General features: G+C 65.5%; 1 protein-coding gene across 5 annotated transcripts in view; it reads left to right on the top strand.

Moving 5' to 3' along the window:
• Positions 1-14965, top strand: part of PRKAR1B (protein kinase cAMP-dependent type I regulatory subunit beta) — a 63939-nt gene that overhangs the window by 25597 nt on the left and 23377 nt on the right. For all 5 annotated transcript variants that reach the window (XM_070064255.1, XM_070064254.1, XM_070064256.1 and 2 more), the window contains one exon: positions 14613-14674. In XM_070064255.1, the coding sequence (XP_069920356.1) occupies positions 14613-14674 (62 nt within the window). The remainder of the gene's footprint in view (positions 1-14612; positions 14675-14965) is intronic.

Here is a 14965-nt window from a genome sequence, read left to right as displayed (position 1 = left end):
GGGCAGGCCGGGGCACACCTGTCCTGGCAGCTGCCGTCCGGAACGGACCGCTTTAGCCCTGGGCGCCGCTGGGCCCGCCCCGCCCCACAGAGCACCCTTCCCGGTGGGGGGGCACTGCCGGACCCCTGGCCCGCCACAGAGCGTCCTCCCGTGTGGGGGTGCCGCTGGACCCTGCCCCCCCAGAGCGTCCTCCCGTGTGGGGGTGCCGCTGGACCCTGCCCCCCAGAGCGTCCTCCCGTGTGGGGGTGCCGCTGGACCCTGCCCCCCAGAGCGTCCTCCCGTGTGGGGGTGCCACTGGACCCTGCCCCGCCAGAGCGTCCTCCCGTGTGGGGGTGCGCCGCTGGACCCTGCCCTGCCCCGCCACAGAGCGTCCTCCCGTGTGGGGGTGCCGCTGGACCCTGCCCCGCCAGAGCGTCCTCCCGTGTGGGGGTGCCGCTGGACCCTGCCCCCCAGAGCGTCCTCCCGTGTGGGGGTGCCACTGGACCCTGCCCTGCCAGAGCGTCCTCCCGTGTGGGGGTGCCACTGGACCCTGCCCTGCCAGAGCGTCCTCCCGTGTGGGGGTGCCGCTGGACCCTGCCCCCCCAGAGCGTCCTCCCGTGTGGGGGTGCCGCTGGACCCTGCCCCCCAGAGCGTCCTCCCGTGTGAAGGGGTGCCGCTGGACCCTGCCCCCCCCAGAGTGTCTTTCTGTGGAGGGGTGCCGCCAGGCCCCCTGCCCCACCCCCAGGGCCCCCTGCCCTGCCTCACTGCTCGTCCTCCCTGGTTGGGGGGGAGCTGCTGGGCCCCCGCCCCACCCCCAGGGTCCCTGCCCCGCCCCACAGCTCATCCTCCCTGGTGGGGGGGGCCCTCTGGCCCACTCCACAGAGTGTCTTCCAGTCAGGGGAGCGCCTCTGGGCCCCTCGCCCCGCCCCCAGGGCCCCCACCCCGCCCCAGAGAGCGTCCCTGTGTGTGGGGTGCCGCTGGGCCCCCCGCCCTGCCCCCAGGGCCCCGCCCCACGGCCCATTCCTGCCTTGCTGATGTGGAGCGCTTTGAAGTGCGGCAGGATCTGGCTTAGTGCGGGAGGGGGCCTGAGTTGTTGACTTGTCTGTTCATCGGTTCATTCCCACATCGTACACGTGTGTAGAGCATCCACCCACCCACTCATGTGTCCCCCCTCCCCCTTGTCCCTCTATCCAGCCACCCATCCATCCACCCACCCTCCCTGTTTATCAGGCACCTCCCCATCTCCCCACCCACCCACCCATCCATCCGCCCATCTGTTTATCCAGCCGTCATCCACCCCCACAGCCAGCCATCATCTGTCCGTGCTCCCTGTGCCCCTGAGAGCTGGCTAGGTGGGGGCATGGACAGAGGAGGGAAGCTGAGGCTGCCCTGGGCACACTGCCCCCGCCAGGGGCCCGGGCCTCAGCTCCCAGTCTCCGCATCACCGAGACACCATGGGCGTCCCCTTCGGCGTCAGACTCCCCTGTACATTGTAATCAGAGAGACGAGGAAGCCATGACCTTGCACACGCGTAGTGCATGCAACATGCGTGTTGCGGGCGGTGCGGGCTGTAGTCCCAGCAAGGGACCTGGGGAGGCTTTGCCGGGAAGATGGTGGGGGCGGGGGCTGCTGGAAGCTGCAGGCAGGTTGTTGGCACTGATACGTGTGGCAGAGTCCGTGGGGGGGTCCGTGGGGTCTGTGTGGGCATGGGAAGTGGGGCCCGAGGCAGAGAGGCTGCCGCTACCCTGGGCGGGAGGCGGGGCGTCCCCAGTGGTTGGCTGGTTTTCCATCTGTTGGGGGCGGGGCTATGACTGTCCCCAGACAGCTCAGCTGTGAGTTTGCCTCTGGTGGTGAAGGTAGGGGTGGTGGTGAAGTGACATCGACCGAGTGATGGTGGTGAAGTGACATCGACCGAGTGATGGCCATAGTGACATCGACCGAGTGATGGCCGTAGTGACATTGACCGAGTGATGGCCGTAAAGTGACATTGACCGAGTGATGGTGGTGAAGTGACATCGACCTAGTGATGGCCGTAGTGACATCGACCGAGTGATGGTGGTGAAGTGACATCGACCGAGTGATGGCCATAGTGACATCGACCGAGTGATGGCCGTAGTGACATTGACCGAGTGATGGTGGTGAAGTGACATCGACCGAGTGATGGCGGTGAAGTGACATCGACCGAGTGATGGTGGTGATAGTGAAGAAAGTTTGTGAGGCCGCCCCGGTGGGCTTGGAGGGCCCAGGGTGAAGCTCACCAGCGCAGGGCCGGGGCGGGGTTCTGGCGTCCTTCCAGGCATTTGTCCAGTGGCTGCTGGGTGCCCACGCTGGCACGGCCGGCCCTGGTGGCTCAGCCGCGGGGGGTCTGGAGAGCACGAGGAGGCCCTGGCGTCCACATGGGGCTCAGGGAGGCTGCGTGCCGCCCCCTCCCCTGCCCAAGGGCATGGCCAGCAGTGGGAGAATGGATGCCTCCCCTCACCCCAACCCCCAGGATTTTTTTTTCATTTGCAAGAGTTAGAGAGGGAGAGGGAGAGGGAGAATCTTTCGTCCACTGGCTCACTCCCCAAATGGCCACATCGACTGGGACTGGGCTGACCCAAAGCCAGGAGCCAGGAGCTTCCTCCAGGTCTCCCACCCGGGTGCAGGGGCCCAAGGACTTGGGCATCTTCCACTGCTTTCCCAGGCCACGGGAGAGAGCTGGACAGGAAGTGGAGCAGCCGGGACTTGAACCAGCACCCATTGCACTGCAGGCGACTGTAGCCGCTGCGCCACAGCGCCGGCCCCTCGCCCCTGCTGTAGAGCAGTGGCGCGTTCATGAAGGCGGCTGCAGGGTCCACACGGGCGCCCCGCACCGGGCCTATCTGCTCTCCTGGCCTCTGCCCCCAGCTTTGTTCCTGTTGTGGCTTTCCTGCTCGCCTCTCAGTGTCGCCGCCGAATGTGCGCCCGGGGCCAGCCGCAGGGTCCGTTTCCCTCCCTGGGGCGCCCGCCTGACATGGAGCTGTGGGGTCCGCGGTGCCGGCTGCTGCAGACCTGGCCGCGTTTTCGCTGTGAATTGTGGGAGATGCAGACGGCTCCGCGTCCTCACTGCGCCGCCCTGGTGGCCACGCCACTGTTGGAGGTGAGACCTGGAGGCCGTGTGGCCTTGTGTTAGGGAAGAGCCGGGCAGCCCCAGCCACGGGCGCAGGGGCTGTGGGACGGGGACACCATGGAGGGGAGGGGCTACAAAAGGGACACCACGGGAGGAACGGCCTGTGATCAACAGGCAACACGTGTGACAGTCTTGGGACAACGCTGAATGAAACAGCCAGGCCCCAAAGGGGTGCGGTGTGGCTGGGCGTGCAGGTGCCCGGGAGGTGGGGAGCCAGGGGGGATTGAAGCCAGGGGCGTGGTCAAAGCCAGAGGGTGTGGCTGAAGCCGGGGGCGTGGTTGTGGTTGAAGTTGGGTGGTGTGGTTGGAGCCAGGAATCACGGTTGAAGCCATTGGGTGTGGTTGGAGCTGTGGGTGGGGTTGAAGCCAGGGGCGTGGTCAAAGTTGGGGGCATGGTTGAAGTTAGGAGGCGTGGTTGGAGCAAGAGGGTGGGGTTGAAGCTAAGGGTGGGGTTGGAGCCGGGAGGCGTGGTTAGAGCTGTGGGCGGGGTTAAAGCCATTAGGCGTGGTTGGAGCAAGAGGGTGGGTTTGAAGCCAGGGGCGTGGTTGGATCTGGGAGGTGTGGGGGTGGGGCTAGGGTGTGGGGGGGAGTTGGGAATGGAGCCAGGAGGCGTGGTTGGGACTGGGGGCGGGGTTGGAGCCACGGTGCCTTCTCCGGGTTGGATGTTTTCTGAGAACGAGGGGGCATGGGGTGGAGGTTACGTCTTGGGGGAGGGGTCTTTGCCGGCTGCAGCCTTGGTGGCGGGCACGCGTGTTTCCCGGCACCGGTTCGTGGTGTCCGGGCCGGGGGCGAGGACTTCGCTCGTTTGTAAAAGTTACCTGGGCTCTTTGCTGGCTGCTGCTCCTGACGCCCGCCTCTCTGTTCTGCTGAGAGCCGTCTTGTTACCCTTCTGCTACCAATCCTAATTAGAGCGATGAGCGCACACCTGGGCCGTGCTCGGTGGTGGCGTCAATTCCTTCACCTGGGGCAGAGCAGGTCGGCAGGGCGAGCTTGGCACAGCTGTCGGGGCGGGGCGGCCACAGGCCTGGCCGGCTCTGGGCAGTGGACAGCGTGGGAAGAGACAAGGACAGGGACAGAGACAGAGCTGGCCACCTGGGGTCACTGTGCCTCTGCCACTGGGAGAGGCCCGTGCTGGCTGTGATGAGGGACCTCTCAGGGTGGGGCTGGAGGGGCCCCCAGACCACGCTCCTGTTCCAGAGCTCAGAGCCAGCGAGCACGGCGTCCGTGTGACAGCGGGGACCCCATGGTGACAGCGGGAACACTGTGGTGACAGTGGGGACCCCATGGTGACAGTGGGGACACCATGAGCGTGGGCAGTGAGCCCGATGTCTGTGTGACAGCGGGGATGCCATGGTGACAGCGGGAACACAATGGTGACAGCAGAAACACTATGGTGACAGTGGGGACCCCATGGTGACAGCGGAAACACCATGGTGACAGCGGGAACACTATGGTGACAGTGGGGACCCCATGGTGACAGTGGGGACACCATGAGCGTGGGCAGTGAGCCCGATGTCTATGTGACAGCGGGGACCCCATGGTGACAGCGGAAACACTATGGTGACAGTGGGGACCCCATGGTGACAGCGGGAACACTATGGTGACAGTGGGGACCCCATGGTGACAGCGGGAACACTATGGTGACAGTGGGGACCCCATGGTGACAGCGGGAACACTATGGTGACAGTGGGGACCCCATGGTGACAGTGGGGACACCGTGAGTGTGGGCAGTGAACCCGATGTCTGTGTGACAGCGGGGATGCCATGGTGACAGCGGGAACACAATGGTGACAGCGGAAACACTATGGTGACAGCGGAAACACTATCGTGACAGCGGGGACACCATGGTGACAGTGGGGACCCCATGGTGACAGCAGAAACACCATGGTGACAGCGGAAACACTATCGTGACAGCGGGGACACCATGTTGACAGTGGGGACCCCATGGTGACAGTGGAAACACTATGGTGACAGCGGGGACACCATGGTGACAGTGGGGGCCCCATGGTGACAGCGGAAACACCATGGTGACAGCGGAAACACTATGGTGACAGTGGGGACACCATGGTGACAGTGGAGACCCCATGGTGACAGTGGGGACCTCATGGTGACAGCGGGGACACCATGGTGACAGTGGGGACCCCATGGTGACAGCGGAAACACTATGGTGACAGTGGAGACCCCATGGTGACAGTGGAAACACTATGGTGACAGTGGGGACCTCATGGTGACAGTGGGGATCCCATGGCGACAGCGGGGGACCCCATGGTGACAGTGGGGACCTCATGGTGACAGCGGGGACATCATGGTGACAGTGGGGACCCCATGGTGACAGTGGGGACCCCATCGTGACAGTGGGGACCCCATGGTGACAGCGGGGACACCATGGTGACAGTGGGGACCCCATCATGACAGTGGGGACCCCATGGTGACAGCAGGGACCCCATGGTGACAGTGGGGACCCCATCGTGACAGTGGGGACCGCATGGTGACAGTGGGGACCCCATCGTGACAGTGGGGACCCCATGGTGACAGCGGGGACCTCTTGGTGACAGTGGGGGCCCCATCGTGACAGCGGGGACCCCATCGTGACAGTGGGGACCCCATGGTGACAGTGGGGGGCCCATGGCGGCAGCAGGGACACCGTGAGCACGGTTGGTGGAGGATGCGCCATGGCTCCTGGGCACTTGCTCTGTGGGCCGCTGCTCTGTTTTGCAGAGGAGGAAGTGGAGGCTTAGGGTCAGGTCCTTGCCAAAGTCCCCGGCGCAGTGGGAGCAGACCGCATGGACCCGGCTTCCTGGCTCCAGAGCTCTGTGCTGAGCCCCAGAGCACCCAGGGTCCACCTCCGCTCACCCTTCCCTGGCCCTGTTGCTGCGGCCACCAAGAGGGTGAATGTGGCCTCACAGCACCTGCTGGGAGTGGGCGGGGTCACTGCTGTCCATGCACTGCTGGGGGACTCTGCTGTCCATGCACTGCTGGGAGTGGGTGGGGACATCGCGGTCCAGGCACCCAAGATCAAGTCCCCACCATTGTGTGTCCCAGCCTGGTGCGGCTCCTGTCCGCGTTTTCAGGGGTGGACATGGGGCCCTGCCTGCCGGCCCCTCGCTGGGGCACGGGGAGGCGTCACGCTCGAGGCCTAACTGGCCACGGCAGGTGCAGCACTGACCGGGTCTCATTGTGCCCGTGGGGGGCCCAGTGCCTCTATCTTGGCCCGGGTCCGTGTGATGTTTCCTGTGACGTTCCCGCCGTCCATTTGTGGCAGGAAGGGTGGCTCCCAGAAGCTGCGTCCACACCCCTGACTTCAAGGGGGAGGGGGCAGCGTGAGGTCGCGGGGACCCCCAGGCTGGGCCGTTTGGGGGGGTTGAGCTGTTACCACACCTGGTGGGGAGGCGGGTGCTGGGCCAAGCACCTTCCAGACTGTTTTTTTTTTTTTTTTAAGATTTATTTATTTGAAAGGCACAGTTGCGGGGTGGGGGGGTGTGGGGAGGGAGGCCTTCCATCTGCTGGTTCACTCTGCTCCCAGCTCCGGCTTCCTGCCCAGGAGCGCACGCAGGGCCCCTGCCACCCGCCTGGGAGGCCTGGACGGAGCCCCTGGCTCCCGACCTTGGCCTGGCCCAGCCTTGGCTTTGCAGGCATTTGGGAGCTCTCTCAAATAACTTTTTAAACAATTTTTGAGAGAATAACAACCTGTGTGTTTTCACTCAGGATAAAGATCCAGACCAAGTTAAAGTACTCTATAAACCCAATGAATTGGAGTTGGTTTTCCTGCAGGGCGTCCTGGGACCCCCGTGGCGGTGTGACGACCCCCCTGGGCGTCCACAGGGCCTGGGCAGCCCCTGCCAGTGCCTCGGAGGCCACGGAGCCGCCCTCGCCCAAGGGGCCAGCGGTCGCCCCCAGCCTGGGCCTCTGCACACCTGGACCTCGGCTGTGAGCCCTGGCCACTCGCCCAGCCCAGCCCAGCCCCTGCGTGGCCCTGGACAACTCTGAAGTGACATGGCTGTTGGTGGTGGTGGTGGGGGAAGCATCTTGCTGCTGCTCTCCCCACTCCCGGGTCAGGCCAGGGGCTTGGAGGCAGCGCTGGGAGCTGCAGCCGCAGAGACCAGGGCCTGGCCCGGAGCCTGGGGCGGCTGCTGCCAGAGACACCGTGGGCTGCGATTTGCTGGCCCTCATGCCTGGAGCTGGGCCCGGCGGGCCTGTCTGCGGCCACAGCAGACAGCTGGGTGTACACCAGCAAGGTGAAGCCAGCCCCTGCCCTGAGGAGTGGGGCCCAGGAAGGAGGGGGCCAGACTGGGGCCTCCGGGGCCTGTGTCTTGCCCCAGCCAGGACATGGCCTGGAGTGGGGCTGTGTGGCCTGCGCAGAGGGGCTCTGGGTTGGCTGAGACCTGCGCTGGGCTGGCCTCCTGTGGCTGCGGAGCCCAGGGCCTGTGCCCGGCTCCGAGTCCCCGTCCCACCGACTTGCCTGGAACAGCTACTCAGAGAGCTCCCAGCTCCCAGTGCTCAGGGCCAGACCACCTCCTGGGTGCTAACTGTGCCAGGGTCTCTCCCCAGCCCGCGCTGTGACCCCCGCCACAGCTGTGTCCATCTCGGCCAGCTGCATAGGCACCTGTCCTGGACCGGCACCGGGTGGGTGGGTGTCAGCACAGCACGGCTGCTGACACACAGGCCGCCTGGGCCTGGGGGCTCTCCTGTAGGCGTGAGGGCGTGTCCCCGAGCTGCTGAGGCCCCGAGGGCTTGTGTGCTTCCAGGCAGATCCTGGGGAGGCCAGCCCAGGGCCGACTTGGGACGAGTCCGCTGGCCGCCTGGCCCCGGGAACAGCTCCAGGTGTGCTGGGCTCTGTTCTTCCAGGGACACAGGCCTCGAAGATCCAGATGCTGCAGAGAGGCTGTGGGGTGACCCTGGCCGACCCCCGTGGGAGCCCAGGCGGGGCCTGGCTGCCCTGGGCTCTGCCATACCCCCGGGAGTCCCCGGGCACCAGGCGGCTCTGATGAGGTTTCCAGCTGCGGCCCGCTTCCCGTGTGTGGGACGTCCGGGCTCGGGCTGGCGTCTTCTGTCCCCTGGCCGCCCCTGGCTGACCACATGGTAGAGCCTCTTGTGGCTGCCCCAGTGTCCTGCTGGGGGCCCTGCCCTGCGCCAGCCGCTGCTGCCTGGTCCTCACTGTGCCTCTGCTCCCACCAAGGCAGCGACCCTGCCAGGGCCCGGGTGTGTTTGTTGAATGAATGTGTGATGGGGCCGGCGCCGCTGCTCACTAGGCTAATCCTCTGCCTTGCGGCACTGGCACACTGGGTTCTAGTCCCGGTCGGTGCGCCGGATTCTGTCCCAGTTGCCCCTCTTCCAGGCCAGCTCTCTGCTATGGCCCGGGAGTGCAGTGGAGGATGGCCAAGTACTTGGGCCGTGCACCCCATGGGAGACCAGGATAAGTACCTGGCTTCTGCCATCGGATCAGCGCGGTGCGCCGGCCACAGCGGCCATTGGAGGGTGAACCAACGGCAAAGGAAGACCTTTCTCTCTGTCTCTCTCTCTCACTGTCCACTCTGCCTGTCAAAAATAAATAAATAAATGAATGAATGTGTGACGGACAGGAGGGCCCTGGCCGTGTGACGGCCGTTCTGTTTAGCCACTGGTTTTGGTGGGGCCTCTTTCCATTGTCCTGCTTGGTGTCCGCACACATGAAGGGAGGTGGACGGCTCCAGCCGGCGTCCGGGAGCCTGAGTGTGGCTCACGGCTGCCCGACGGCCCCTGGTGGCTCCCGGCAAGGGCAGGCAGGAGCAGCAGGCGCTGCTGTGGAGCTGACCCTCTGCCCCCACCTCCTGGGAAGGGGTGACCGGGAGGCCCCTCCACTGTCTGGGGGGTGGCCCAGGTAGCACGATGCTGGTCCTCGCTGTCCTGCTGGGTGGGGCAGCCGCCCCCAGGCCACACACCCTGCCCAGCTGGCTCGCCCAGGAGAGTGGCCGCCTGGCCCCTGGCTGTGAAGCCCTGCAGAGGCCACCTCCTCTGGCCCCTTGCCAGGGGAGACCCTAGGGCCACTTTTTTTTTTAAAGATTTATTTATTTAACAGGCAGAATTACAGAGAGGCAGAGCTACAGAGAGAGCGAGAGCTAGAGAGAGAGAGAGGTGTTCCATCTGCCGGTTCACTCCCCAAATACCTGCAAGGGCCGAAGCTGCGCCGATCTGAAGCCAGGAGCCAGGAGCTCCATCCGGGTCTCCCACGCGGGTGCAGGGGCCCAGGCACCTGAGCCATCTTCCGCTGCGTTCCCAGGCCACAGCAGGCAGCTGGATGGGAAGTGCAGCGGCCGGGACCTGCAGACCGGGGCTCTAACCGCGGTGCCACAGCATCGGCCCCCGAGGGCCCCTCTCACTTCTCTTCGCCTCACAGCGAGATGTGTCTTTTCCTTGGCACGAAAGCTGGCGCGGGTGCGTGCTCGCGGGAGAGACGCCAGGGTGTCCGACACTCAGTCCATGCCAGGCGGCGTCCCGCTGCTTCCCTCACGGCGGCCGCTGACCACCCCAGGGCCACGGCGTACACACCACACTTCCTGTGGGACACGTCCCGGGGCTGTGCTAATCGTCAGAGGTCCTGGGTCCCCTTCCTGGGAGTGTCGGGGGCGTCCGTGTCTCCTGGTGCGAGTTTTGTCAGACTGAGGGCTCCGGGAGCGGGCCCGTGTCACCCGAGGCCTCGGATCTGTGAACACAGAGCTCCTCGTGACTCCTTCGGCGGTCGTGGGGTCCGGGGGACGTCCCCAGTTCCACTTTCCGGCGTTAGAAATCTGTCTTCTTCCATGTTTTCTCGGCTAGCATCCAGATGCTTGTGGATTTTTCTAGATCCTTCTGGAGAGTCAGCTTTGGGCTCGGTTTTCTCTGTTCTCTGCCCGCCGATCATGGGTCCTTCCTGCAGATCCTTCGGCCACTGCTTTCACTGCCCCACGCACAGTGCTGTGTGCACGTCCATCCGGCTCCATCTGGCTCTGTCCGGCTCCGTCCAGCTCCCAGTGTTCTCCAGCGTCTGCCCAGCCACCTTTTTTTTTTTTTTTTTGACAGGCAGAGTGGACAGTGAGAGAGAGAGACAGAGAGAAAGGTCTTCCTTTTGCCGTTGGTTCACCCTCCAATGGCTGCCGCGGCCGGCGCACCGTGCTGATCCGAAGCCAGGAGCCAGGTGCTTCTCCTGGTCTCCCATGGGGTGCAGGGCCCAAGCACTTGGGCCATCCTCCACTGCACTCCCGGACCATAGCAGAGAGCTGGCCTGGAAGAGGGGCAACCGGGACAGACTCCGGCGCCCCGACCGGGGCTAGAACCCGGTGTGCCGGCGCCTCAAGGCAGAGGATTAGCCTAGTGAGCCGCGGCGCCGGCCCCAGCCACCTTCTTTGGGGGGTTTTCCTGGTGTTCTTCCCGCCCCCTGCGTTTGCTGGTGGACACCAGGTGTCCTGCTGCTGCCTGGTAAGGCTGCAGCGATGGGCGGCTATGTCCGGCGCTCGGTGGTGCCATCCCGGGCACCTGTGTTGAGGGGAGGGCGGTGTGGGCGTCCCCCGCTGTCAAGGGGCAGGCGTCTCTGCTGCCCCGTGCGGCCCTGTCCACGTAGCTGGGAACCTGTCCCCCAGTCTCCACCACAGTGCTGTGGTCCACTGTGCCACCCCCTCAGCCAGACCCGACCTCGGACAGCACCGAGGGCCATGCCCGGCAGCCGCCCCACTCTGTGGAGGCCGCGGGGGACCCTGCAGGCTCCCAGGACAGCGTGGTTCAGAGAGAAAAGTTCCCTTGTGCCCGCTCCACCTGCACCGCCCAGAGCAGGCTCTGTGGCTCAGAAGCAGGGCAGGGCCTGGGCTGGGGCGCCAGGGGCTTGCACGGCTGCCCCCGCCCTGGGCACTGAGGGGTCCTCCCCTCCCTGTGGCCATGCTCCTGCCATGGGCGCGCCTTGGGCTGAGTTATTGCTGTTTAGAGCCGTTTGGAAGCCCAAAACTGAGGCTGCTATGGTCGGCCAGGGAGCCGCCGCGGCGCCAGGTGCCCAGGGGCCTCGCGCTGACCTGGGAGACCAGCCGGTGGCCTGGGGTGGACCTGCACCCCCTTCTACTTTGCAATGTCGTCTTGAGGTCGGAATGGCTCTCGGGGGTGCACTTGACCCCAGCATCTGCTTCTGTCTCATCCTGTGGACTCGTGCATGGGGCAGGGGGTGGGCACGCGGGAGCTGGCCCAGGGTGCCCCCAGTCCCCTGAGTTTTTCAGAATCAAAGCCCACAGAGGCAGGGGACGGGGCAGGAGGTGTGCAGTCAGCTCCTCCATTCCCCCATCTGAGCTCGAGCCCAGAGCTCATTCTCTGTACCCCGGGGCCGTCTGCGCTCACAGACCAGGTTTGGGGGGGCGTTGGGGGTGGAGCAGGGGCCCCCTCAGTGGAACAGAGCCACACTCCTCACTCCCCACCCTCCCCACTTCCTCGAGCCCAGCCTTGGTGGGGGGTCTGCTTTTGGCTGGCCGCCCCTTCCCTTGCCCCCTGGGGTGGCCTTGGCACTGAGAACTGGCCCGACCTGTTTGCAGGGCAGTGGTGGGGGTGTTTGCCTGTGGGGCCACCTCCGGCTGCACTTCCACAAGGGCTTGGGATTGCAAGCCAAGGAGCAGGGTGAATAAAACGCACTGCTGGCTCAGAACACCGGGGAGACCCAGGGACGCCGGGAGACCCAGGGACACCCAGGAGACCTAGGGACACCTGGAGACCCAGGGAGATACCAGGGACATCAGGGAGACCCAGGGACGCCGGGGAGACCCAGGGACACCGGGGAGACCTAGGGACACCTGGAGACCCAGGGAGATACCAGGGACATCAGGGAGACCCAGGGACGCCGGGGAGACCCAGGGACACCGGGGAGACCTAGGGACACCTGGAGACCCAGGGAGATACCAGGGACATCGGGGAGACCCAGGGACGCCGGGGAGACCTAGGGACACCTGGAGACCCAGGGAGATACCAGGGACATCAGGGAGACCCAGGGACACCCAGGAGACACCAGGGACGCCGGGAAGACACCAGGGAGATACTAGGGACATCAGGGAGACCCAGGGACGCCGGGGAGACCCAGGGACGCTGGGGAGACCCACCCGGGGAGCTGGTGCCGTGTCCCCGTCCCCCTGGGGTCACTGTCGCTCAGTGACTGTTCCCAGCCACACTCCCAGGGGAGGCACCTGCTGTGCCCTTTTATTTGATTTCACTTGTGTTTTGATTTATTTATTTGAAAGGCAGAATGACAGACAGAGAGAGAGAGAGAGACAGGTCTTCCATCCTCCTGTTCATTCCCCAAATGGACAAAATGGCCAGGGCTGGGCCAGGCCAAAGCCAGGAGCCAGGAGCTTCCTCTGGGTCTCCCATGTGGGTGCAGGGGCCCAGGGACTTGGGCCATCTTCCACTGCTTTCCAGGCCATTAGCAGGGAGCTGGATCAGAAGTGGAGCAGCTGGGGCTTGAACTGGCGCCCACATGGGATGCTGGTGTGCCCTCTATGGGTAGGCTGGCTCCTTGGAGACGCCGTCCCTGCTGCGATCCGTGGCCCCGTGATGTCACTCCAGCAAGTACGTTGCCTCCATGGCACTGAGCCCAAGCAGACCGGAGGCTGTGAGGTTGGGAGTTAGGTGGGCGTTGGGGCCGGGGTGGGGAGGGGAGGGGTCCGCCCCTTATCCATGGCGCCGTCCGAGCTTCCCCCCAACCCCCCACAAAGAAGCCGAAGTATCTGAGTTTTGTGAACTCCTCCATGTTTCCATGTCGGCGCTCATTTGGAGGTGGTGCCCGTGTGAGCAGACGAGCAGACAGAGCCACGAGGGGCGCTGGGTGGCCACAGAGCATCCTCCCGGGCCCTGCCAGGCCTCAGCACCATCCAGTTGTAGGGTAGCCCACTGTGGTTGACGGGCCGGCGTCCTGGGGCCAGCAGGGACCAGGCCAGCCCAGGAAGCGTCCTGAGCTCCCCCGGCCCCACCGGTGCGGCTGTGGCTTTCAGTCACTCCTGGCTGCCCGGCGGGGGCGCTGGTCCTGGATTCCTGGTTCAGCCTTGGAGCCCACGGCCCATGCTGACCCCCAGGGTTGCTCGGCGACTGTGTACTGTAGAAACTGTCGGCAACCTCAGCGTAGACCTGTGAGGCCCCGGGCACGGGCTGCTGGCCCGAGGAGGCTGTCTGAAGGCGGGTGGCAGAGCTCCTCTTCGGACACTCACCCCATGGAGCCACGCTGCCCTCCTGCCTGCCCCGCCCCCGGCAGGGCCCCGGGGCTCCCTGAGCCACCACATGACCCCCTCCCCAGCGCGCAGCCCCCCTTCCGTCCCCACCTCCTCTCCTCAGCACCCCCAGCCGCAACCCAGCCGACACCGTGTGCACACTCAGCACTCAGAGAACCTCTGATCGGGGACGGCTGCTGTGGCCCGGCTCTGCGTCGCGGCCCCCGGGGCCGTTGTGAGGGAGCGGACGGGGTCCCCACGGCCCCCCCCCCCAGGAGAGGACCCCATGGCTGTTACGTCCGGCAGAGCGGACACAGCACAGCTTCTAGAAGTCAGAATTACGAGGCCGAGGATCTGAGTTTAGGCTCAGTGTCTGTGGAGCCCGATGTCGTGAGTTAATTCATCGGGGAAAACATTGCCTGCACATCAGAGACGGTGGCTGCGGACGAGGGGGCGGGCAGGCGCTGTGTGGGCACCGCACCCCGTTTCTGAGGGCCTGGTTCTGGCCCAGTCCCGCTGCTGACTCTGGCTTCCTGCTAATGCACACCAGGGAGGCAGCAGGGACACTCACGCCCCCGGGCCCCTGGTACCCAGAGGTCTCTCAGCTGCGAGAACCCCTTACTCTGCCTCCTGGACCCGGGCACAGGGAGTCCGGACTGTGGGCTCTGCATCCGTGTCCCCGGTTCCCCCTGGGCCTGGCACAGGTTGTCGAGGGCCCGCGCTCCGGATGGGCGGCGTGGGGCACTTCCTGCGGGGCGCTGTGGGTGGACGGGCAGGAGGGCCGTCCGGGCGAGGGCCGGGCAGGTGCTTCCCTGTGTCCCCTGCCGCCTCTGCCGGCTGGGGAGGTGCCGGCTCCGCCTCCCTCCCTCGCATCCCGTTTGGCCCATTTCAGGTCTAAATTTAGAAAACTGAGCGGCCGGGCTGCCCGGTGGGCCCCGCCCTGGCATGGAAGCCCCGCCAGCCCCGGTGGCTGTGGAGCCGGCGTCTCCCACGGCATGTGCACGTGGCGGCCCTGAGCCGGCGTCCCGGAGACCCCCAGGCTGAAGGTGTGCAGAAGCCTCCGGCCAGCCGTGTCTGGAGCTGAGCCGGTTCAGGGCGGGTCTGTGGCTGCCCCATTGCAGAAATGCAAACAGCAAACCACGTGGCCGGGCTGGGGGTTGCTGTCAGGGTCTTTTCTGTTTCTCGTGGTCCTGGATAAGGGCGAAGCCGCCTGCACAGGTCGGTAGGGCTGTGAGTGCAGCGCCGGCCCCTGGCTTGGGCCCCTCACCCGCCTGCAGCCCCCAGCTCCGTGCCTTTCTCTTTCAGCGACATCTTTGACGCCATGTTTCCCGTCACACACATCGCTGGGGAGACCGTGATTCAGCAAGGTGAGCCCTGTGCCTTCGCCACGCGTGTGCTGGCGTGGAGCTCGGGCAGCGGGAGTCAGGCCCGGGGCCTCCGTGATCCTCTTGTCGCTGACAAATTGTGGGCGGGACCCAGGCGTTCCTGGGCAGGGGTCTGCGGAGTGCAGAGGCGCAGCCGGTTAAGCCGCCGCCTGCCCCGCTGGCATCCTGGTTCCATTCCCGGCTGCTCTGCTCCCACCCAGCTCTCTGCTGTGGCCTGGGAAAGCAGCAGAAGTCAGTCCAAATGCCTGGACCACTGCACCTCCGGGGGAGACC

Source organism: Oryctolagus cuniculus, chromosome 19, assembly GCF_964237555.1.
Source record: "Oryctolagus cuniculus chromosome 19, mOryCun1.1, whole genome shotgun sequence".
NCBI lineage: Eukaryota > Metazoa > Chordata > Mammalia > Lagomorpha > Leporidae > Oryctolagus > Oryctolagus cuniculus.
Note: the sequence above shows the minus strand (reverse complement) of the source record. Positions and strands in the feature narration are given on the sequence as shown.